This window comes from Ambystoma mexicanum, chromosome 1q (assembly GCF_040938575.1).
Source record: "Ambystoma mexicanum isolate Mex_15411 chromosome 1q, UKY_AmexF1_1, whole genome shotgun sequence".
In the NCBI taxonomy this organism is placed as follows: domain Eukaryota; kingdom Metazoa; phylum Chordata; class Amphibia; order Caudata; family Ambystomatidae; genus Ambystoma; species Ambystoma mexicanum.
In genome coordinates, this window is record NC_090922.1 from 816,025,151 (window position 1) to 816,051,178 (window position 26,028).

Here is a 26,028-nt window from a genome sequence, read left to right on the forward strand (position 1 = left end):
AAAAGCACATATACAGACCGTTTGCCAGTAATGAATACCAATTGACGTCAATTAGGGGTAGCCACAGGTACCGGCCTCTACCCCTAGAAATCCTCTTGGTACACCCGGCACTGCCCTTGCGACTCCTGGCTGACTGCCCCTCACACTTTGATGCCAAACGTGTATAATCACCCAGTGAAAAGCACTACTGATCTGAAATGAATCCCTTTAGTTTTGACACTAAGGGGGTCATTTTGTAAAAAGTGTGAATTGCATGCAGGGGACCGCCTGCGTTAGCACGTACATGATATTGGGTGACCTGCATGTCATTTTCAACTTTTACATGAAATACAAAGGTAAAGAGTGAAAACGGACAAACTTGCTCTTACTCTTTGCTTTCTTTCTGTTTTGTTAAAAAGCTAAATGCACCCTGAAAATTACGCTTTGCAGACAGCATTTAAAATGAATCCCTACGGAACCCGAAAGGTGGGAGTCCAGCCCGAACTGCTAGGCCACAACATTTGCATGAACAACCCTATCTATGTTTCGGCGTCACGTGTATTTTGCATAATTTGTGTGTGTGTGTCTGTGTGTGTGTGTGAGACATCACTATGTTTGCAACTTGCTTCTGTGTCACCTTTTATCTTATGTGTGACACTTTTATTTTTATGTACTTTTGTACATTTCAGAAATGAAGTTGGCTAACGTTAATCTGTCTAAAATTGATGTAAGCTACTACAATATAAAAAGCAAGGGAAAACATCATACCCGTTTTATCCAACACATTTATGTAAAGATTTGTTTTATATTTCAAAGCTTTTTTCAGAATATTGTTTGGTGTCTTGCAAATCCACTTTATTAAACACAAACAACTTGTGTTCATACTGACCAGAACTACGGTTCCCGAGGGCGTTTAACCTACCAGCGCTTTGAGGTCATACCAATGATATATAGAGCGCTATATAAATGCCAAATAACATAACATAAAAAGAAAAGAAAGAAGAAAATGCCTTAGTATGTTAATGTAAAACTAAGGATGGGGTGGCAGGACATGTGGTCTACTTGGTAAATTGGTGACTGTGAAACAAGGACACCTAGTTTAAAATCCTTGCTTCTACCTTTCATCTAATTGTGTGATCCTGAATGAATCGCTCTTCCGCTACAGCCTTATTTTGCTTAATTGTTTGCCAATCAACAAGCTGAATCATTTACCCCTAAAATGCACAATGATCACACTCGAACTGTGTGAAACACAAACCCTTCCACCCTCAGATCTCGCCACCATTTCTTGTCCTGACAACAGAACCATTAGCCTTACATCTCCAATGCTGTGGAGGGGTTACAGTCGTTCCATTGAAAAAAGATTCATAGAATCTTTTTCCATTGAAATGTATTCATTGAAATTCTTTTCCATCGAATTTCCAACTCAAACATGCCTTAAAAATAGTTATATGGATGTTTGGGTTAGAAATTCAATGGGTCGAGGAAAGGGTTCCATTTTGAAAATGGGGGCTTGGGGGTGTTTTGGGGGGGAACCCCCCAATAAAAAATAAACACTACAAAGGTTAGAGGGAGCTGTCCAGTGCTGAAATACATTGAAACTGTATTGAATAGATTTCAGCACTGGACAGCTACCTCTGACTTGTGTAGTGTTGGTGTGCAATTTCAGGACTCAGGACCTTTATTTTATTGGGGGGTTAGTGTGGAACCCCCCCTAAAAAAAAAGTGTCCAGTGCTCTCGCTGACATTACACAAGTTAGAGGGAGCTGTCCAGTGCTGATTTCAAACAGTTAACACTTTATGTATGCCAATTCAATGACAGATCTTTCAATGGAAAAGATTTGTTGGAATTAATCCTCGATGGCAAAGATTTGATGGAAAGACATGTAACCCTGTGGAGTGTTAGGAACGTTTTCTCTAGAAGCAACTTTTCCTCCTTATTCTGTGGACCCCTAAACTTTTTGCTTTTGATTAACACCCTGTCCTGACTTTTTTCAGTGCAGTGAAGCCTTCAGCTCCTTTTGCTCACATGTTATGGGGGAACTGACTAGTCCTTGTGGCTGTCAGTACTGGGAAACTATGTTTCCCTTAGTCTTGTTACTTTGTTTCTTGTTTGGGTAACCTTTTTTTATCATTGCACAATTCATCTTCCAATGCAGTGGAATGGGGTTTCTTTTTGTGTGACCCTAGACTGCACTCAAGGGATTATTTTGGTTACCTAAGATGTGCTAAGGGACAAACTGGTGGCAGCAGTTACTTTTTTACTTTTGTATACTTGTTAGTATATTTTGGGTTAGCCTCACCATGCCTACCATGCTTGGCTACCTACTGTGGCTAATGCCCTACACTAACCATGCCACAAGGTTTTCCTTTGTATCTTGGCTATCTTGTGTTTTTGCATAATTCCTGCCTTTTCAGGTAAGGAAAATCCTTGTATGGTCATGCACTGCCTGGGAAGCGCAAAGGTTTTGTGGGCTAGTGCAGGGCACGTGTGGGAGGAGTCAGGAAGTGGGCTGGGCTGTCTGGTCCTAATCTATAACCTGGCTCAATATGGTTTGATGTTCATGCGTGCATGAGACCCACAGTGATCCCCAACTGGACCACTGCTATTGTGCATGAGTTGGGCAGATCTTGCCATTGGAGGGCTGAGTCTGAGCACTAACCTAACTTTGGATAAGAAGAGGAGCCCTGCAGCCGTTCCAGCAGATCTGAAGGAGCCAAGTACCCTGAGAAGCCGAGCAGACGAAGGACAATCCTGCAATGCACTTGACGAGGCCTGACAACTGAATCCTGCGACTGTTCGGGAGAACCCCTGCTTGGCGACTGACCTCGAAGGCCTTCATTAGTGCTTCAACCCTTTGGAGTGGTGGGCCCAACCATTCCTGACGTCTCCTGGTAACCCTGCAAGAGAGCCTGTTCCCTGGGCCATCCACTGAACTGTTAAGCTCGAATTTGGGCTACCACGATAGGAGAGCAGAAGGCTGAAGGTTGTGTCAGACCACAATAGCTGAATCCCTTTGCGCCACCTTGAAAAGAGTGACTGTCGGAACAGAGCAGTTCCCCGCATCGATTCCGGTGTCCTGAGAAGTGCTGCAGTGGTGTCGTCCACATTCTTCCTCGGGAACAGAGTGCAGCAGCACCACTGACCATCCAGACCCGTCTATGCACCTGCAGCATCTGGTCGTCTGGGAACCGAAAGGAAGGCAGGACAACGTGCCTCTGGTGACCACGTCCAGACCTGCCAAGTCTGGACCAAAACCGAAGTAAGGGCAGTGAGTAGTGAGGATACTTACCTGTGGTCTTATTTCATCCGTAGCATTTTCTAACTTTGGAGCTAAGTTTTGTAATACTTTGGACTGTGTAATACTTGCTATCTAAAGCCATCTGAAAGCTGGGAACAGTTTCATTAGCAATAACAGATACTTACCTGTCTTTTGAATCTTTCCTCACATCTTCAGAACACTTCTAACTTTTACCAGTCTCCGGAAAGTATTGTAACGTATTACGCACAGGTTGAACATTGGGCGCAAGGCCCCATTCATCTTAGGGCTGGGCTTTCAAAGTGAGGATTGTCATTTCAGATGAGTGTTGGTGCTAACTAAATTACTTACCCTCTTCCTTTGCAGGTATTGGTGAAGTAATTGATTTATGTTCACTGACTAACATGTCTGTATATATGTTTTATAGTAGATAGTTTTATGTGACACTTTGCCTGCCTTTATTCATTTCTAATGTGTTATCCTGGGCCTATAATAAATAGTATATTTATATAACTGTCTAATTATAATCCTTGGTATTTTGCTGTGTGGACTCATTGTGGACCCCTGACCCCACTCACCTCTCCTGAGACTAAGCCTTGACCACTCTCCACGTTGCCTGGATTGGTGTGACTTTAACTCACAGAAGAAATCCCTGATATCCAACAAAGGTGTCCTCCTAAACATCTATCCACCAAGCCAGAGTTTAGAAATCCATTCTAACATGGGGCAAGGGTGGGCAAATGAGCTTACACTTGAAATATGATAGAATCAGCTGGACATGTGAGGCTGTATTTTTCATATGGTGACTATAACCAGGCATATCAAACTTTACTGGGCATACAATGACAGAAACTGGGCAATTGCATCTGCATTTGGCATATTATTATATTTATGTGAGGCTGTATTTAGTATATTATGCTTTTGCCTGTCACGCAAGCCTTTAACTGGCATGCGACAACAGTAAGTGGCAGTAATTGGCAATATGAGGCTGTACTGGCATAAAAAGGCAGTGAAACATGGAGGTCATTTGGGGGTAGCTACCCCTGGCATTCCCCTTGCAGCCCCTTCCCCTACCACTGATACCGATGGATTTAGAGGCAGTGCTGGCAACATCAGGCCCAGTGCAATATTATCTTCAGCAGAATGTTTCTTTAGGACTCAGTGATGCAAGCACAGCACATGCAGAAGCCTTGCACTTTTGCATCTACTGCATGGCTGTCTGCACACATTATATGTACCAATTTCCATAATATGGACATGCACACGAGTATAAAATCAGTCAGTCAAACTCGTTTATTTTGGATCATACATTCATAAAACGAACATAAAAACAAATATCATACAATGTGAAAACAAAGGGCCTCATTTGAAGTCTGGCGGTCCGGAAATACGGGTGCCAGTAGCAATGTACCAGCACTCTTTCCGTACTGCCAGACTACGAGAATGCCTGCAGGGGCCGGTGCTCCCGGCAGGTCTGACCTGCCGGGAGCACCGCCCCCTGCAGGCATGGTTTTCATGGACGCACCAGCACCGTTGACAACGGTGCCGGTGGTTCCGTGTCCCCATTCCCGCACGGCAATGGGGACTAACAGTTTCCGCCACCTGACATCCCGTTCCGCCACCACCTGGAATGTCCCGGTGGCACTGGGATATCAGGCGGCAGAGACAGTGTTACGAGGTTTGCGGCAGCCCACTGGTGCACAAGTGGGTTACTGCCGACCTTGTAATGAGGCCCAAAGGCCTAAATGTGTTCATCAAACAAAATAGAGAAATCCAAAAATTATTTGTACATTCATTGTTATGATGACATCATAGGGTTAAAAGCAAGCACTTATTCATGTAGAGGATTGATATAAAACAATGATTGTATTGAGATATTGCATGGGTACAATACTTTTGTATGTGTACTTTTTCATTACACAGGATTCTGTTGCTCTGGTAACAATAATCAAGCTCTCTTAGCCCATGCTTTTCTCAGGAAGCTGCCAAAAGCAAATGCCATCCTCGGATCTAGACACGCCTCAGTCCATTGTCTCTCAAAACCCCCAGTATCAACGTTTTTCTAATATCTGCATAGAGGGGGCCGAAAATAACTAAATGGGCCAATGTCTCCCTTTCCCTGCAAAGGCAGAGAGGAGTAGCTCCAACTGGACATCAAAACGCTCAGTGGTAACATGATACACCTGGCCTCAGTGGGGAAGGCCTTCTGATGTAAATCCGTAACAAACAGGTACCCAGCTGCCCCCTCATTATTAAGGGCACGGCTGCCGCCGGTAATTGCCCTTTTCTGGAACCTGGTAAAAATGAATCCGCATTCCCATTGAGCCCAGTAGGGCTCAATGGGAATGGGGAGGATGCTAACAACGGGCCCGTTAATGACTGGCCCGTTGTTAGCATCCTGGACTGCTAGCAGGACCTGCTAAGGATGCCTGGTCTGGCCAGGCATTCCTTAGCGAGTCCCGCAGGAGTCCTCATAATAGGGCAGCCCATAATGAACGGTGCCGGTCCCGTACCGGCACCGTTCATTACGGGACCGCCAGGGTCCTACTGAGGCCCATAGTCTTACTTGTTTTTTTTAAATGATTTATTCCTCCTTAATACAGCAGGAAATAAAATGCATAATCTTAAATTTCCAAGTATTTTTTAGAAGCGTGTCCAGCATTTCAGTCTTCTCAAAGCACATCCCTGGAAATGGGGTCTGATGAATGTAAGCCATCCTATACCAACTTGTGAACGACAACAAGTTTTTAATTATAGCCTTTGTCAGATTCTCTTCTTTATCAGTCCGAACAAATATATAAAGATATGTTGTGATGAACAACAAACAGCTTAGAATAGGTGCTCTTTTCTTTAAAGGACAGGAAGACAAATTAAAATACAAGACTTTACCAAGCATCACTGTTCAGTTAATTATGCTAGTTGGTGATCAGTTTCTTTGTGCACATATATATATATATATATATTTGTGCTTGGATGATCAATTCACCTAATAGATAAACAGGGGGCCACAGCTGTGGTGGGAAGACAATGCCTTTCAGGGTATCATGGCCAAGCATGTGATTGTTGTGGTGGAATGGGGTCTATATGGGAATGAGATGCAAATGGTGTGCGATGGCTGCACCTGAGCATATAAAACTACCATGCATATGATACTACCAGACTTATGATGCATTAGCCAATGTAAGGTATTACTTGGAGATTTGAACCTGCACTTGCCGTATGATGGCAATACCTGGTCATGTCAACCTTAACCCTGCATATAATTACTCTATCTGGATTATGAGGATTTATCTAGCATAGCTATCGGGATAAGCACTTTCCTCTAACATGGGGTATGCCCGAACCTTGCAGAAAAACCTGTAAGATGCAGTCTTTCTGAGGTTGATAAGTGGATTATTAGTAGGTAGGAGAATAGTGCTCAGAAACAGAAAGACTGACTGACATCTGGCCATTGAGGCTACACTTTGCATATAGTGGAGACACTTGGGCATATACAGCTGTACCGGGCATGTGAGGCTATAACGGGTAAACCCTACTTTGCCATAAGTGACTGCACTTAGATTATGGTCACAGTACCTTGGCTCGTTAGGCAGTACATTGAATGAAATGATATTAGCTGGCGTACAATGGCATTTGAAGCTGCACTTATCATATGATAACAGTACTTGGGCATATGAACAAAAACCTTGACTATGATGGCTATCTGGCATGAGACAAAACAGCTGGCATGCACTGGCAGTAAGTAGCTACATGAGGCTCAAATGAATGGCATATAAAAGCACTGCCTCTGGCTTACGATGACTCAGTTGTGTGTGCCTCTTTGTAATAATGGCTGCACCCTGGTACATCTCAGCTGGACTGTTTGCTTAAGGAATCGTTTATTAATGTATCTATCTTACACAAATTGTTGATTGTATTTACATCAGTAATGTCACTTCCTATAATGTCAATGGGGTCAAAAGGTCATATGATGCCTCCTCATGTGATGTCACTAGGTGTGTGATGTAACTTCCGAACCCCTGGCATTTTTTGAAATGTCATCCCTGCAGTGAAACTGGCCTATGATGGTTTTGTTGGTTGTGCCCCTGGCATATCATGACTGTACCTGTGTCATATTGAGTGAGCACCATTGTTAATATATGGTAGGAAACTAAAATCGCCTTTTGTTAGCCTTACTTATAGTTATTTTGTTAATCATAGAATTGTTGTAGTTATTTGTTATACATGTATGTGGTTACTTCCTGTGCTAACATCACGTTCAAAGGTCATGTGACGACGCTTCCTGTGATGTCAGCATTTAGAGTGCTGTCACTTCTGCTAACCCTGCCATTTTCTTCAATTGGCGATCCAGGATAAAGATAAACAACGAGCAATGGAAAATACATATGTTTGCTGAAGACCTGCTTTTAACCATCAGCAACCCCTGAGACACTATCCCATCCTTCTTACAGGAATGTAACCATAGTGGCTCCTTATCAGGGTAATGGCAGAAATTCTGCATAATGCCCATCGCAAAACCAGTTAATAAAATCTGCGTGCGCAAAAACCGCTGAAGTTGGACGATAATGTGGACATCAACATACCAAGAAATGCCTTTGAACATTGCAAAACAGTTTCAACCAATGCCATGCTGCGCATGTGGATGGATTAGTGTGGCGGTCTGGTGGGGTGGATCTGGTGTGGGAGTATTCAGCCTTAATAAAGTATTGGAACGCATGCATCTTCTTAATGGCCAGTACATTGTGGTATTAGTGTCATAAGGTGTCACTCCCGGCAGCCTCGTATCTGATTCTGTAATTGCCGATGCCCACTCAATGATTCATGAAAGTCTGCTGCTTTATTGGTGCAGGAGTGGGTAGAGGAGAGTGGTCATTTCAAGCTGCCAATTAGGGATCACGTTATTTAAAATATTTAAAAAAATGTGTATGATTGGTTATCTACTTTGTCATTTTATCACATTCAACGGCTGCGTGATGTCACTTCTTGTGACGTGATAGGGGCCAAAAGCAGGGGAGTTGCTAGGTCTGGAAAAGACCCGGGGCTAAGCTGATGTCGTGACTGTTGGGACTGGGGGCTAGCTAGTCTTTTTTTTGGCTATAGCTCCTGAGATTCCATCCGGGGCTACAGCCAAAAGATCAGGGGCTACAGCCCCGTTAGCCCCCCCCTAGCAACGCCCCTGGCCAAAAGTCATGTGATGTTACTCTTTGGTGCCCAGATTGCAAGCAGTGAGTGTTTAGCCACCTGAGACCCCCGGTGCCTCGAATCTGAGCAGAATTTTTCTTTGCAATTTACTTCGGGCCACCTGCCTGTAGCGCGTAGGATATCTCCCTGCCCTGACCCATTTCCGCTCCCACAACCCGCCTCCCGGCCCTCCCTCCTCCCCTGATTGGCCCTCTTGTTATCTGGCCTGTGCCTAACGCACCGACCCTGCAGACTGCTCTATTTGGTGCCCAGACTGCAAGCGGTGAGTGTTTTGCCACCTGAGACCCCTGTTGCCTCGAATCTGAGCAGATTTGTTTGCAGTTTACTTCAGGCTGTTAGGCAGAATTGCATGCAGTACCCTCTGGAACCACCACATACAATTAGGACTACAGGTGTAAGCAAAACCAACCTGTGGTATAAGTCTGTACTTCACAGTTTGTGGTAGCGAGCTGAGCATCCAGGCTTATCTCAAGAGGGAATGTGAGCAGTACAAGGATGTTACACAGAGGTCTTACAATCACAGTGGTTCAAGTAGACACTTACACTCAAAGTTTCATGGTAAACACGTATTAATTAATTTATTACAGGGTGATTTAGAAAACATTCACTAGAAGGAGACAGCTTAATAGTATACACAAATATACATCAATACAAAACCAATACGTTTCTGAGTAAATTAGGCTTCCCTGAAATAGGAGCAAAATGGCATTTCAGTTACTTTAAGTGGGAGTAAAAAGGCACAAGTTAATAGAATAGATCACAAATATTTTCTTAGGCAGTTCAAATAGTTTCAGTTCACTAGAGGACTCGATTCAGTTCAATAGGCTTAGGTCAAAGTCAATGGGCTAGTGTCTTGGATAAGAAAGAGCAGTTCTTGTAGTAAACGGTAAAGTATTTGCCAAAGTTCTCAGAAGTAGTTTGTATGAAAAAGAATCATATGTTGGGTCACAAGCTGATTAGGCCTGCAAGTTGGGAAAGTTTCACGAACTTTCACCGCGAGAGAAGCGTTCTCTCAATCGGGTTGGCACAGTACCTTAGTATGAAGCAAAAGATGCAGCTGAAGACGTTGGTTCCTGGCAGTTCCTGCGGATCTCACTGTTCCTGAGCCTCAGTCGTGGGGACAAGAGGAAGACATTGGGGGACTCCTGCACTGCACGGGATCGTCAGAAAACCCTGCCAAAATGGAGTTACTTCAATTCGACTAGCTGTAGTCAAGCACACAAGCTGGTGTTCTTCCCCATGGTTAAACCTAACCAGCTCAGGGAATGGTATCCAGGTGGCTTACGAGTTGATTGGGCCCACCAACTCAAAGGAAGAAGTTGTCCTTGAAGGGCTTCTCTGTCGAGATGAACTTGGCGATTCGGACCTGCAGCAGGGCTTCACCAGGCAAACCAACGGTCCAGGAGTTGCAGCAGCCGTCATCTTCCAGCTCGTCTTCGGTTCTTGCGTTCCAGTGGTCGACTCTGCTTTCCAGTCCAAGAGACTTGCCTTTTAAACATATTTCTCCCTTTCGTTCCAGCCTAGCTGCCCCTCACCCAGCAGGGTGGCTGTCCTTGCCGGACAGTCAGCGAGCCAATCAAGCAAGAGTGCATTTGGGTTTCCTTGGAGACTAAGCACAGGGAGTTTCGGGCACCTCACTCACTCCGTGCCCACCACAGACACTCAGACGCCAGAGGCGGTCTTCAATCCTGAAGCCCGCCTAAGGCATAGAAACAAAGGGACCAAACCTAGTTTGGCGCGCAGAGACAAACTCTAGAAGGACCTTTCTAAAAAGAAATGGCGATAAAAGAAGACCTGTTTAAACAAAGCGGCTTAAGGCGCCATCTTCAAAAACATGTCTCCTGCGATTTTTAGCTACTGGTGTCCGCGGTCGGGAAAAATCATGGTAGTTCGTTGTAAAACTACTGCCACCAGCCATTTCGATAGGAAAGGATAGCATTTGACTGTTATATGAGTTTCTAGACACAGGGGATACTAGGTAACCCCTCCAGCACTCTATAGGAAGATAGTGTGTGCTGGGTCTAGGAATTTAAAAAGACTAGTAAAGTCAATTTAACCTTACATTCTCTGGGAAACTGTAGTTTATCCCGGAGAAAGTATTTAAACCTTTTAGAAGTCTAAAAAGACATCACTGTGTCACTGCACTGAGGGTGTTGTGTAACACACATGTAAAGTTGCCTATGGAGTTATCTGAAAACTCCATAATCAATGAACACAAGAGTAAAACACACATCAAAATACATGAAAGAGTGGGAAAAAAGGCTCACACTCTTTCCAGTCCTCAAAATCCAGCAAAGTTTCCAGGGGTCTCTAAGGTGGAGGGAATTAGCACATTTATGAGAATTCTCCCTAACACGGCCACCTGCCCGTAGAGCATAGGCTCCCTCTCTGTCCGACCCATTTCTGCACCCACAGCCCGCCTCCTGGCTCTTCATCCTCCCCTGATTGGCCCTCTTGTTATCTGGCCTGTGCCTAACGCACCAACCCTGCAGGCCGCTCTCCTTTGGTGCCCAGACTGCGAGCGGTGAGGGTTTTGCCACCTGAGACCACCAGTGGCTCGAATCTGAGCAGATTTGTTTGCAATTTACTTCAGGCCACCTTCTCGTAGCACGTAGGCTCTCTCCCTGCCCCAACCCATTTCCGCTCCCACAGCCCGCCTCCCGGCCCTCCCTCCTCCCCTGATTGCCCTCTTGTTATCTGGCCTGTGCCTAATGCACCGACCCTGCAGGCCGCTCGCCTTTGTGCCAGACTGCGAGCTGTGAGTGTTTTGCCCCCTGAGATCCCCGGTGCCACCTGCCCATAGCGCGTAGGCTCTCTCCCTGCCCTGACCCATTTCCGCTCCCACAGCCCAAATCCCGGCCCTCCCTCCTCCCCTGATTGGCCGCATAGGTACTTTTTAATGACCTTCCCAGGGCAGCCCTCTGCCCGTGCAGCCCCTGCGGCTTAGGGCCCCAAGGCAAAGGGCAACTCCAACAGAGGTGACTCCAGAAAGTCTCAGCAGGTGTCTGCAGGGGAAGCCAGTAGCCAGCCGTCAATAAGCAACGACCAGGACCTGTACGGTAGGAGTGGTCTACGTGGTAAATAGAGCAATTACTCTACCCTGGAAGCCTAGCCACTTATCAAACCTATCAAAAACACTATAAATATCTCTGTTGCCTCCCTCGACCCCACACTATTAAACCCAGCTGTGTTTAGTATTGTAATCATTGGTTCACCTGTGTCTCAAATCTGGCTGTGTTTAGTACTGCAACCATTTGATCTTTTAGGCGTAAGCCTCTGTCCCACTATACAGGTCTTTCAAATCTAGCTGTGTTTAACACTGCACCCATTTTATCTGTTAGGTGTAGGCCTCTCTCCCACTATACAGGACTCTCAAATCTAGTTGTGTTTAGTATTGTAATCATTGGTTCCCCTGTGTCTCAAATCTAGCTGTGTTTAGTACTGCACCCATTTGATCTGTTAGGCGTAGGCCTCTCACCCACTACACAGCACTCTCAAATCTAGCTGTGTTTAGTATTGTAATCATTGGTTCACCTGTGTCTCAAATCTAGCTGTGTTTAGTACTGCACCCATTTGATCTGTTAGGCGTAGGCCTCTCACCCACTACACAGGACTCTCAAATCTAGCTGTGTTTAGTGCTGCACTCATTTGATCTGTTAGGCATAGGCCTCTCTCCCACTACACAGGACTCTCAAATCTAGCTGTGTTTAGTACTGCACCCATTTTATCTGTTAGGTGTAGGCCTCTCTCCCACTATACAGGACTCTCAAATCTAGCTGTTTGTGGTACTGCACCCAATTGATCTGTCAGGCATAGGCCTCTCACCTACTATACAGGACTCTCAAAATCTAGCTGTGTTTAGTACTGCACCCATTTGATCTGTTAGGCGTAGGCCTCTCTCCACTATACAGGACTCTCAAATGTAGCTGTGTTTAGTATTGTAATCATTGGTTCACCTGCGTCTCAAATCTAGCTGTGTTTAGTACTGCTCCCATTTGATCTGTTAGGCGTAGGCCTCTCACCCTCTATACTGCACTCTCAAATCTAGCTGTGTTTAGTACTGCACCCATTTGATCTGTTTGGCGCAAGCCTCTCTCCCACTATACAGGACTCTCAAATTTAGCTGTGTTTAGTATTGTAATCATTGGTTCACCTGCGTCTCAAATCTAGCTGTGTTTAGTACTGCTCCCATTTGATCTGTTAGGCGTAGGCCTCTCACCCACTATACTGCACTCTCAAATCTAGCTGCGTTTAGTACTGCACCCATTTGATCTGTCAGGCGTAAGCCTCTAGCCCACTATACAAGACTCTCAAATCTAGCTGTGTTTAGTACTGCACCCATTTGATCTGTTAGGCTTAGGCCTCTCTCCCACTATACAGGACTCTCAAATCTACCTGTTTAGTACTGCACCCATTTGATCTGTTAGGCGTAAGCCTCTCTCCCACTATACATGACTCTTAAATCTAGCTGTGTTTAGCACACCACCCATTTGATCTGTTAGGTGTAGGCCTCTTTCCCACTATACAGGACTCTCAAATCTAGCTGTGTTTAGTATTGTAATCATTGGTTCACCTGTGTCTCACATCTAGCTGTGTTTAGTACTGCACTCATTTGATCTGTTAGGCGTGGGCCTCTCTCCCACTACACAGGACTCTCAAATCTAGCTGTGTTTAGTATTGTAATAATTTGTTCACCTGTGTCTCAAGCCTAGCTGTGTTTGGTACAACACCCATTTGGCCTGTTGGGTGTGGGCCTCTCTCCCACTGTGCGGGACTCTCGGGTCTGGCTGTGTTCAGTACTGCACCCATTTGATCTGTTAGGTGTAAGCCTCTCTCCCACTATGCAGGACTCTTAAATCTAGCTGTGTTTAGTACTGCACCTATTTGAACTGTTAGGCGTAGGCCTCTCTCCCACTATGCAGGACTCTCAAATCCAGCTGTGTTTAGTACTGCTCCCATTTGATCTGTTAGGCGTAGGCCTCTCTCCCACTATACAAGACTCTCAGGTCTAGCTGTGTTTAGTACTGCACCCATTTGATCTGTTAAGCATAGGCCTCTCTCCCACTATGCAGGACTCTCAAATCCAGCTGTGTTTAGTACTGCTCCCATTTGATCTGTTAGGTGTAAGCCTCTCTCCCACTATGCAGGACTCTTAAATCTAGCTGTGTTTAGTACTGCACCCATTTGATCTGTTAAGCATAGGCCTCTCTCCCACTATACAGGACTCTCAAATCTAGCTGTGTTTAGTATTGTAATCATATGTTCACCTGTGTCTCAAGCCTAGCTGTGTTTAGTACTGCACCCATTTCGATCTGTTAGGCATTGTCCTCTCTCCCGCTATACAGGACTATCAAATCTAGCTGTGTTTAGTACTGCACCCATTTGATCTGATAAGCGTAAGCCTCTCTCCCACTATACAGGACTCCCAAATCTAGCTGTGTTTAGTACTGCACCCATTTGATCTGATAAGCGTAAGCCTCTCTCCCACTATACAGGACTCTCAAATCTAGCTGTGTTTAGTACTGCACCCATTTGATCTGTTAGGCATAAGCCTCTCACCCACTATACAGGACTCTCAAGTCTAGCTGTATTTAGTACTGCACCCATTTGCTATGTTAGGCATAGACCTCTCTCCCACTATACAGGACTCTCAAATCTAGCTGTGTTTAGTATTGTAATCATATGTTCACCTGTGTCTCAAGCCTAGCTGTGTTTAGTACTGCACCCATTCGATCTGTTAGGCGTAGGCCTCTCTCCCGCTATACAGGACTATCAAATCTAGCTGTGTTTAGTACTGCACCAATTTCCTCTGTTAGGCATAAGCCTTTCAACCACTATACAGGACTCTCAAATCTAGCTGTGTTTAGTACTGCGCCTATTTGATCTGTTAGGCGTAGGCCTCTCTCCCACTATACAACACTCTCAAGTCTAGCTGTATTTAGTACTGCACCCATTTGATATGTTAGGCATAGACCTCTCTCCCACTAGACAGGAATCTCAAATCTAGCTGTGTTTAGTATTGTAATCAATTGTTCACCTGTGTCTCAAGCATAGCTCTGTTTGGTACAACACCCATTTGACCTTTTGGGCGTGGGCCTCTCTCCCACTGTGCGTGACTCTCGGTCTGGCTATGTTCAGTACTGCACCCATTTGATCTGTCAGGCGTGGGCCTCTCCCCCACTATACAACTATCTTGAGTCTAGCTGAGCCTTATTTCAAACTGAATTTTCTGGCAGTCAAATTGTATTGCTGGCTGTAGGACACTCCCTCTCTCTGCGGGACTCTCAAGTCTAGCTGTGCCCTATTTCAAATTGCATTGTTAGCTATAGGCCTCTCTCCCAGGTTCAAGTGTTTATTGGCTGATCACTGTGGAGTGATACTGTGATTATTGGGTCGCGCTCCATGAGATGATACAGTGATTGTCAGCTACGCTCATTAGGACAATTCTGTAGTTACCGGCTATACCCTTCGTCACACCACTTCATTTGTTTACTGCTGTAAACCTTTCCAGGGAGTGCCACATCAGGGACAGCCACTGTAATAACCCAACGATAGAACCCTAGCAAACCTCCCCTACCTTACTCGAGACTACGACTGAACAAGCCAACAATATCAACTGACAAAGACCGCTAACAGACTGAGCCCAAACTTGTAACAGACAATCCCCCTACATCCAGTACAACACCACAAGATAGCCAGACCAAAGCAAAACCTACTTGCCGTCAACAACCAGAAATAAAGATCAAGTAAAACGCTCAAACTCAAAATGCAGCGCAAACGAACTGGAGCAAAAGAAAGAGAAAGAGAAAAAAGAACAAACTCAACTGAACACCACCGAAGACTCACAACTGCAGAACACCCTCCCACAGACAGGAACGACAACAGAACCAACGCCGGGGGAAGAGAGAAATCACTCTACCTAACTCCATAACTGTCAAGTAATCAGTCACCAGAACAAGCCAACCCAACGTACGGATCAACAGCAGACAACCGAACACAATCACACAGAAGAACAGACAACTCTAGAAATAACAATAACAAGAACAGAATCGACGCACTAACACCTTACATCACCAAAACAAGAAAAACTTCCACTCCACAGCCACAAAACTTTGAAGAAGAACCTGATGAAAACAAAAACCCAAGACTGAACCTAGAAGAACTATTCGACGACACAGACACAACTGTACCAACACCTCAAAAAGAGACCGACCTGGAAGGAAATCGCAACACCACTCAGGAAACAAGGCCGACAAAAAAATACAAACCAAACCACACCTTTAAAATCCACTGCAACTTAATAAACTCACGATCCATGTCAAAACACTCAATAGAGATCTTTGACCTTCTCTGCGACAACAGCATTGACATCCTATTCATCACAGAAACATGGCTGGACAACAAAATCACACTCCAAAGCTGCCTCCCGACCAACTTCAAATGCCTTCAGGTAAACAGGAAAAATACAAAAGGAGGAGGCCTCGCAATAGCATTTAAAGAACACCTGAAAATAAAAACAGACAAACCCCTCAACATCATCAACTGCGAAACCATGGTCATACACTTATCAGCGAATTAAAAAACGAACATCACATTCATTCTGGTTTACAGACCACCAACATACGATGCAAACTTCGTCGACAACTTCATAGAAGCCATCACCAATATAGCCATCAAGCACCAACATCTAATAATCATGGGGGACATCAACATCTGGTTTGAAGAAAAACATGCCAACTCTCAAAGCTCACTAATTGGACAGCTAACGACCATGAAACTACAGCAGTTGGTCAAAGGGGCAACACACTTGGCAGGACACACCCTTGAAGCAATCTTCGCCAAGAAAAAAATCATCACCACAGCACCACCAATACAAATACTGTGGAGCGACCATCTCATCATCTCATTTGTGATCACACTACCAACTCAAGTGCACTTCCAGCCCCCCCCATGCTCACAAACCCATCACAAGAAGAACCTGGAAAACTGTCAAAGCAAGCAACCTAATGGAACAACTGGAGATGACCAAACCCTCAACTACAGAACTAGCGCTGGCTGACCTAGACGGGAAAGTGGAGCTACTCCACAAATGGATTGCGGATGCAATTGAAAACACCACCCCGGAAAAACCATTTACCCCCTCAAAAGAAAAGAGGAATGGCAAAATGGTTCACACCGCTAATAAGGACCATGAAAAAGGACAACAAGAAGATGGAATTGGAATGGAGAAAATAATACAACCAAGAGAAGAAATTACTGTTCCAAAAATAAATCTGCGCATACAAGAAGGAAATACAAAAGGCAAAGAGAAGGCATTATGATGACAGAATCACCAATGCCACCAACACACAAAAAGAAATGTTCAACATCATTAAAGAAATGAGAAACCCACCTGGTTGCGATAACACTCCAACCTCCTCAGAGAAACTTTGCAACGACCTGGCAGACCATTTCAAGAGCAAAATCAACGACATCAGACAAATCATACAAAGCAGACCAACCAACCATAACACTCAACCAACCGGACCTAAGAAAGAGCCACAGCACAAACTCCAAAACTTTCCGGAAATATCAGCAGAGGAATTCGCCAAGCTGATTAAACACAGCAAGAAAGCAGGATCACCCATGGATCTCTGCCCCCCTGACATCTTCAAATCAATCCTCGTACAAGGAACGCCATCAGAGCACTACAGAAACCTCCTAAATCTCTCACTCACAACAGGAACTGTACCAAAATCCTTCAAATCAGCATATATCAAACCACTTTTAAAAAGCACAAGTGGCGACGTGGAAGACCTCTCCAACTACAGTCCGATTTCCAACATTCCCTACCCGGCAAAACTCCTAGAAACGTACGTATACAAACTAACCCAAGAACATGTAGAAAAACCAACTACTAGACCAAGCACAAGTCGGTTTCAGACCTGCAAGAGGAACAGAATCGGCACTACTATCCATCTGGGACGACCTAAAAACAAACGCAGAATCCACAACCTCAGCTCTGATTCTGCTCGACCTCTCCGCAACCTTTGACACAGTTAGCCATGACACCCTAACCAACAGATTGGAAGACTTAGGTATAACGGACATGGCACTACTCTGGTGCCACAAGGATACTCACTATCGCCACTATACTTCAAAATCTACCAGACTCCAGTAATCAGAATCTTCAAAAAATACAAAATCATATGCTACAACTACGCAGATGACATTCAAATCATCTACAAAATCGAAGACACTCAAGCCGATCACTCAACCCTAATTGAATGTCTAAAAGAAGTCTTTAACTGGATGAACGCCAACAACACGAAAATCAACCCAGGAAAGACAGAAATCATGATTATATCCAAATATTCAAGAGAACACCACCTACATTCCCTAAGCCGACGGAATTGGGAACCACGCCCACACCCTCTAAGGTAGTAAAAAATCTGGGAGCCTGATGGACAACACCCTAACCTTAGAACCACAAATAAACGCAATAATCAAGAAATGCTTTTACCTCCTTCACACAACAAGAAGAATCCTACCTTTCCTCTCCTTCACCCACAAAACACTCACAATCGTCACACACATCATGCAAAGAATCGATTACGCAAACAGCCTCTACCTCGGGATGCCAGAATACCTCCTGAAGAAACTACAACGCATCCAAAATGCAGCAGCCAGACTCTTCCTCAAACTATCCAGAAGAGACCACATCACTCCAGCGCTAAAAATACTACATTGGCTCCCAGTGACACATCGCATCACCTTCAAAACAATGTGCATAGCACACAGGGCAATCAGCAGACAGGGAGTTGAATTCCTACAAAAGAAAATAACAATCTACAAACCAACAAGACTACTCAGATCAAGCAATGAAATCCACCTGGAGCGAAACCATACGTCAAGTAAAAACTAGGAGGCTCCTCCTTCTCTCACCTGGCTGCAAAAACCTGCAACAATATACCAAAGAAATAAGAAACACCAAAGATCACCTACGATTGAGAAAACTACTAAAAACCTGGCTCTTCAACACCACAGAGACAAATTGAAACAACCAAATAAGAAACACAGAGAACAGGTTGACAAAAATTAGGATGACACAGACAACGCCCAGAAACAACTATGGGAATGTCCTACAATAACAAGAGAGACAATGCTAGGCTGAATAGGACACAAGCGACAACCCCATGAGGACAGAATGTAAGTCCTGCCCAATTCCATCCTTCAACCTCACCCACTCCATGAACGCCACCAAGTGCCATTTATGAATGTTGACAGTTGCCACTTTGGACGGAGCTATGGACGTTACCGTGCACAGAACTGAGACAGAGTTGTGAATGATGGCAGATGCAGGGCCTAGACGTAGCTACGAGTGTTGGCATGTACCTCGCTTGGATGACAGGGTTGTGAGCGACAGCCTGCGTGAGCAACTGGGTGGGACTGTGATTGCCGACCATAGCCACATCTGGATAGAGTAGCGGTTGTTGAGCAAAGCCGCCTCCAGACTGCATCGGGAAGGCCACCAAGGCCAGATTAGGATGGCATCACAAACACCAGCTAGCCCCACACATAGACAGGCTCCAGTGGTGGGCAGGGGTCGAATTTGGGCACAGTTGTGAATATTGGCGAGCGCCATTAATGGAAGGGATAATAAATATCGGTTGATGCCAGAGCTAGATTGACATACAGTGATGTTCATGCGCCACACCTAGAAAAAACGTGGAAATTCAGCACATCGCTTATAGACAATGGGGGTCATTATGAGGTAGGGGGCTGGCATGGCTACCCCCTTGCCGGGTACTGGGTCCGGGTTCCCTGAATGAGGAATTACCGGGCAATTCCGACCTTGGAGGGCCTGGTATTTCCCCATTCAGGGAAGCCGACCTCAGCACATCCCCATTCCCATTCAAGCCCCTATAGGGCTCAATGGGAATGGGGAGGGTGCTAACAACGGGCCTGGGTCCCGTTAGCACCCTGGTCTGCTTGCGGGACCCGCTAAGGACATCTGGTCTGACCAGACATCCTTAGCGTGTTCCCGCAAGCAGACTCTTAATGAGGCGGTAAGGGGTTGACGGCTCCGGCACCTTTAACGGCGCCGTTGACCCCTTACCGCCTGGGTCATAATGACCCCCAATGATGCCAATAACCAATCCACTAACAATTTCAACCCTCCGCCTACACCTCTCAAACTCTAACCAGACACAACCACAACCCTATACCACAACAAACCGCACAAACCTCACTACACTGCAACAACAAAACAAACCTCACATAGACTTGCACAACACCACACAATGTTTACCGACTGGAAAACACCCCAACCCCAGCGAACGGTGTTAAACGTGTTGAGGCTGCCAACAGCACATCACTGCTCTCTTGCACTTATCCCACTTATTCCGACTAACTCACCCCCCCTTCCTGTTTCAGAGCTGCCAGAGCACCAGGGGACCACTCCGGTGGTGTTAGTGTGTGGTACAAATATCCTTTAACATTAACATTAACTAATTGTGTGATGGGAGGTTAAAGGGCATTTGATGCTGCTTCTGCTACTTTTATGATTTTGTTGCAATGAGTAGCTTTATAAAGACTATGCATCCAAACTTGTAAAGTAAAACTAAGGTCTCAAAGAATCACATGCTATGAAGGCATATGTGTAAGACCATGGGCTTGTTTGTAAGGATCATTAAGATATGCTTTCAGTCTTACGATGAATACTAATTTGTTTGGGTTTTTGGCCATCTCTACGCTGCTATTCATCATGCACTTTCTTTCTGTTTTCAGCATAAAGGACATTGTGCAGAACCCAGCTGAATACTTCCTGAAAAGGTTTCCAGATCTGACCCTATACGTCTACGAGACGATTCGATGCTCGACTGAATATAGAGACTCACTAAATGGCTTTGGCTTTTCTCTAGAGAAATGAGCAATAATCACAAGAACATCTGCTCTTATTTAGTTCATCAGTGTTTCACAAAAGATCCTGAACTTGAATGGGAAAGATAGATATTCTATGTAAGGGCTTGCTGTTCACCAATGTAGGTCGCCTATGCCTTGCAACCCAGATGTGCAATTCCTGTTGGGTTCTTGTGTAGGTATAGATGAGGAATGTGGCATGGGATTATGTGATATAGAAAATGTGATTGAAGAATACGTAGTGATTTATGCTTTTTAGAGTATTACAACAACATCTGAATCAAGGAGGTTGCTGCTTGTCATGAAATGTCTTTGTATGGTGCTGCGAGCCCAAGAGGTATGGAGGGCTATTAAAGTTTCAGTCCCTTAAAAAAATGGTAGTTGATACGTTGAAACATTTGTTGCACCTGCGTCCCACAATGTTGCATCAGGTATCGAACACCGACTTGGTGAGGTAGAGGTCCTAGCATCTTGAACAGAGTCAATAGTTGTCGGACAATCACAGAATTCACAGTTGAGGGAAAAATTGCCATGACATCGATCACTTTATTGGGGTTCTCAGAACTTTAACCAGGGTTCAGGATAAGGATGGCTTTGCACACAAGTTTGCAATGCACAGACATCCAAAGAGAATGATAGATATAGGATCCCAATCATTCAGCTGTGTTTAATGTATTTTTTATGTAATCTATTTTTCTAAAAACAATAATTGCTGTTGATAATGTAAACAATAAACTATCACATCTCTCAGTATTTTTGTAATCAAGATATCATTCCTGAATTTCTGTAAAACGTGACTTATCTCTTCCTAGATGTCTACATTGATCATCAAATTTATCTCTGTCTTAATTATTGTTTCAATAACTACGTACATTTGTTCTGTCCTTGAGTGAAATTTCTTTTCAAGGTTAACTACTAGCATGCTCCAGGAGAATCTTACCTGCTTACATAAGAAACCATGGCACGTGTGCAGCCAATGTTTCTTCGCTGCCCTCATCGACACTGAAGCTTTTCCCCACCTGCCCTTTCCATCACTTACCTTCCCTACCTTGCAGGTGGATAGAGCGCTCTGTGCAACTCCAAATACCCATTGCCAAATTGTGGCTTCTCACTTGCTAACCGCATAACTCTGCCCTCACGCTGGCACATCACATGGACTATTTTCATGTTATAGATGAGAGTAACTGGCTCCCATGAAGACCTGCTAAATTTACAATAACATTGGATTTGCGCTTTCTAAAAGGATTCATGTTGTTGCATTTGTAACCATCCCCGTCGAACTGCCATGACAGGTTACTTCAGTTACAGATTACTTCAGATACAGTAGCACATAAACAGGCATTCAATTCCTGCATGGTGTCTGGTTGTTCCCGGGGCTCACTCGTTTGTAAAGGCCAACTGCTCTGATCAGCTATAGGGCTGCAGACTCTCACAGGATTAGGGGCCAGGATTCACAATGCTTGTATGTATTGTCTAGTCCTGCTGGTAAGGTGCCAGGAAAGGGTGATGTCTGCAAGCATGCAGGTTCAGCTACAACTTAAGAATGCCACAATTCACCACAACCATGTTGCCATCACACACCTCATGCCACTCAGACAATCCCCAATCTAAAGCAATGCCACACTACGGTTACCACCTCCCCAATTCTACTCAATTCTACAGTGTGAGAACCATCCCTCATTAAATCAGGGTAATGCACCTAAACTACAGAGGTGCGATTGCTGGCTGGATAATTACGAAAACCTGCCCTCAGCGCACCACGTGATGCTCATACCAGTATGACACAGCGTTCTGCAGAACTGGCACTAGCGATAACCTGTCTTTAGATTGCTGTATTTAGACTTTAGTGACGTGAGAAGCTCTAACTTTCCACAACGTCCTGTTTTCTGTTCAAAACCCTGAGAAAACATGCCCTACACCAGAAAACACGTATTCAAAGGAAATATGGTGCAATAAACCTTATGTCCCTCGGGCTCCCTCCCAGGCACACAAACAGCCCAAGAAGACAGGCCTTGATGCAACTTCAGAAAGGCTCCTCAATACAACCACTGAATCTGAACCATCCACAGCCTCTGATAGGTCCCTTACTGAGGGGCCTGTAACAAAACTCCCAATGCACAGGGAAGCACAGAGAAAACATTGTTTCATATCATTTTGTGTATTGGGGTTCAGCTGTGCAAGTACACAGGCACAATAAAAGATAGGATCTGTACATTCAACCATACACCAAATATATATTAATGCAGGCAGTTTGGAATAAGGCCCAGCGTTTAGATGCCAGAGACCGTGACTAACGTTGGAATTAACAAAACTGGGCTTTTAAGAGAGAATAATGATCGTACGCCTGATGTATCAGCAAATGCAACCGTCTGCCAGCACAAATGTTCTTTTTATTTCACCCACCCTTGACCTGCAAAGGTAAGGAGGAAGCCGTGTGCAAGGCATTCTGGGAAACAGTTTTTTGTAAATTAAATTAGTTTTGTTGATTGCCTTAATCCCCATATTCTGGATGTTATGACAGATTATAGTACACACTTGTGCTTGCCACATTTTATACCTAATGCAGAAGTACAATTGACTGTGTCCTATAATTGTACACTGGAACTTAGCAAATCAGCTCTTACAAGAAGCACTGTGCATTGGACACTCCTAGTCAACGGGCATGCACAAAATACACATACATGCAGCAATATTTAGTACAGTTTGAAGGAAATTTCTATTTCTGTAAACTAAAATTATGAAACTTTGTCCTGGCCTGTAGCAGTTTGTCCATGTTGAATTTCAGACATTTTTAGAAGATAAGAGCTTTCGCTCATGGGTTAAAAAGAGACATGTGGCGTGGATGCAGTTTGTTTTCAGTCTTAGAGAGCATTCAGAGCGGCTCGATCATGATCTGATAAGTGTGACATACATACATATAATCCCACTGCATGAAGGAGCCAGCAGGTATGATAACATAGACCCAGGGCAGCCCAGGTCGAAACAGAGCTTCTTGCACATATTTATTGTGACACTTGAGCCACCTAAATACTTTTTCGCCAGCATGGGGTCTGGCATGGATTCACATGCTCACGAATATTCCCCGTCGTCAGGCTGGGAATCCTCGGTAAAGGTAATCCTCAAGCTCCACCGTTTCTACTTCCGATAACGGGGACGCGTTTCGGAATTCTTCTACGCCCCTCAAGGGTGAAGTTTTCATCGAGCTACGCTTCTTGGAGGATTCCAGAAGATCTGTGGCCTACCTCAACGGACATGGCCCAGGACAAGGGACAAGGAAAGCTCGACGCCCGGATCCAAGCTGTTCAGGAGCTGCCCGGGATGCGGATTGCAAAATGTTTTCAAGGAGGACGAGCATTCGAGATGTCACTACTGCCTTCATGATGACAAGGCGCACGTGGAGAAGGACTGTGCATTCTGCAAGAACCTGTCGGAACGGACCAAGCAAGATTGTCGTTCCAGCCTCGCCGCCGGGCTGGAGAAGGGCACAGCAGGTGAGAAGGCGAGGAAAAAGTCTGAGTGGTCTTCTAAGTCCTGTGAGGGCGCCCCGGTGACGGGGGCCCAACAGAAGGCCAACAACCGTGAGTCCGCGGGCACCGGGAGCGCCGAAAGGTCAGCCTCTTTGACTGCCAGGCAGGGCGCGACTTCCCCGGCACGATCAACCACGAGCCAGTGTACTGGTTCGGGGAAGAGGAAGTCCGAGAACCAGGGTAAGCTTCTGGAGAGGACCCGGTCGATCTTGAAGGGAGACGAGGGGGAGCAAGGCGATGACGCTCCCCCCAAAGCGAAGGCCCAGGACGCACCTAAGGTGGTGAGGGCCTTGATCCACCCAGCAAAGGCCTCTATCGAGGTTGTCGCAGCGGCCCTGGCGAAGCCGGCAGAGGCTACGCCAGTGGAGACGGCCTCGGGGCCCAGAGTTTCCCTGCCACCGCGGAGGGAATCCTCTTTCCAGACCATCGTTAAGACCCCCGTGAAGACCCCGGTGGAAAAAGAGGGGGGCGGGGCCGGTGGCCATTACGGACTCGGATTCAGCCTCCGAGGAGGATCCGGTGGAAACCGTGAAAGGCCTCAACGAGAGGTTCGAAGGCCTCAGCGAGAGGTTCGAGAAGGTTTGATCCCAGGGGAAGGTTCCTGCTGATGTGATCGAAGATAGCGACGATGGCGACGACGAGGGCCCAGTGGAGCAGCCATCCCGTCCGTCGCATCCTTTGCCCGAGCCCCAGGATAGCTCGGCGGCCATTTTGTTGGCGATCCAATCCTTATGTACTGAGATAAGGATGAGGTTACCACGGACCCCGACAGAGGATCCAGAACCAGGACCGTCGGGAAGCCCTCCGAACAAGCGGAGGAGAGTCCACCCCGCACCGCCCTTCATGCCCACGAGGCCTGTGGACCCCTTATCCCCCTCGCCGGACCCTCAGGATCATACGGCGACGGATACAGTGACGGGGACGGATGACGACGGCGGCGATAATACAACAGACATTCCGCATCACCCCCCACGGGCCTCTCCGCCCGACGAAATTGGCTCTTTCCACGCCATGATAGCCAGGGCATCTGAGCTCTTCCAGCTCTGCCCTGAGGAACAAAAAAATGAAGGTTTTCTTTACCAATGACGACAGGCCAAGAGAAAGACTGTCCTCGCGGTATCGTTACTCAACGACATCTGGGACGAGGGGCTGGCTATCCTGAAGAACCCTTCCACGACACCCGCCAAAAGGGACAGGTACGAGAATAAGTACCGGGTGCCCGATGCCGCCCCCTTGTGCCTCAGGGCCCAGCCCACACCGGACTCGGTCGTCTCGGCAGCGGCCAAGAAGAAAGCGGCGGGTGCGGCGGCTTCAACTTCCACTTCCCCGCCGGACAGCGAGGGCAAGAAGTTGGACTCCATGGGACGACGAGTCATCTCGTCTGCGGCGATGACGATTAAGGTGGCCAATGCCTTAGTGATTGTGGTCCGTTACGACAGGGAGCTTTGGTTCAAGATAGCTCCCCTGCTAGACTTCATACCCGACGACAAGAGGGCAGAGGCCCTACAGATTCTGCAGGAAGGTGAGGTGGTGTCGGATCATGCCATAACGGTGGCAACGGACATTGCCGATACCGGATTTCGCCAGCTGGGCAACAGGGTTTGCCTCCGACGACGAGGATGGCTCAAGGCAACGGACTTTCGCCAGGACGTCCAGACCAGAGTGTTGGACATGCCGTTCGACGGCAACAACTTGTTTGGGAAGACGGTGGATGAGTCCCTCCAGGCCATCAAGACCGACACGGAAACGGCCCGAGCCCTAGGAGTCCTTCAGCAACGGCGGCCCTTTCGGAGCTCCGGAGGCAGACATGGAGCCTCCAAGGGATCCATTGGTGGCTCTTCTACTTACTGCCAGGCGGCCCGCTCCTTATCCCAGGAGGCCTACAGAGGCCACGGCAAGCAAGGAGGGTCTCGCCGCCATTGTCAAGGAGGCCAAGGCGGCAAGGCCTCTTCCAAGCAGGACTGAACCGGCCATAGCGTCGGGCCCCCACCGAAGCACCCCGGTGGGAGGCCGGCTGACGAAGTTCATCAGCGTGTGGGAGTCCACCTCCACCGACTGTTGGGTGCTGGACACCCTGGCCAGCGGACACTCGCTAGAATTTCAAAAGAAGTGTCCTCGCTTTCCTCCCGTGGCCAGGAAGGAGAATCACGTCCCTCATC

At 46.2% G+C, this 26,028-nt stretch overlaps 1 protein-coding gene across 4 annotated transcripts in view; it reads left to right on the forward strand.

Moving 5' to 3' along the window:
* Positions 1–21,095, forward strand: part of LOC138537078 (2-5A-dependent ribonuclease-like) — a 402,978-nt gene extending 381,883 nt beyond the window's left edge. For all 4 annotated transcript variants that reach the window (XM_069641426.1, XM_069641425.1, XM_069641424.1 and 1 more), the window contains one exon: positions 20,211–21,095. In XM_069641426.1, coding sequence (XP_069497527.1) covers positions 20,211–20,352 — 142 coding nt within the window. In that variant the 3' untranslated portion in view covers positions 20,353–21,095. The remainder of the gene's footprint in view (positions 1–20,210) is intronic.
* Positions 21,096–26,028: the final 4,933 nt, after the last annotated feature.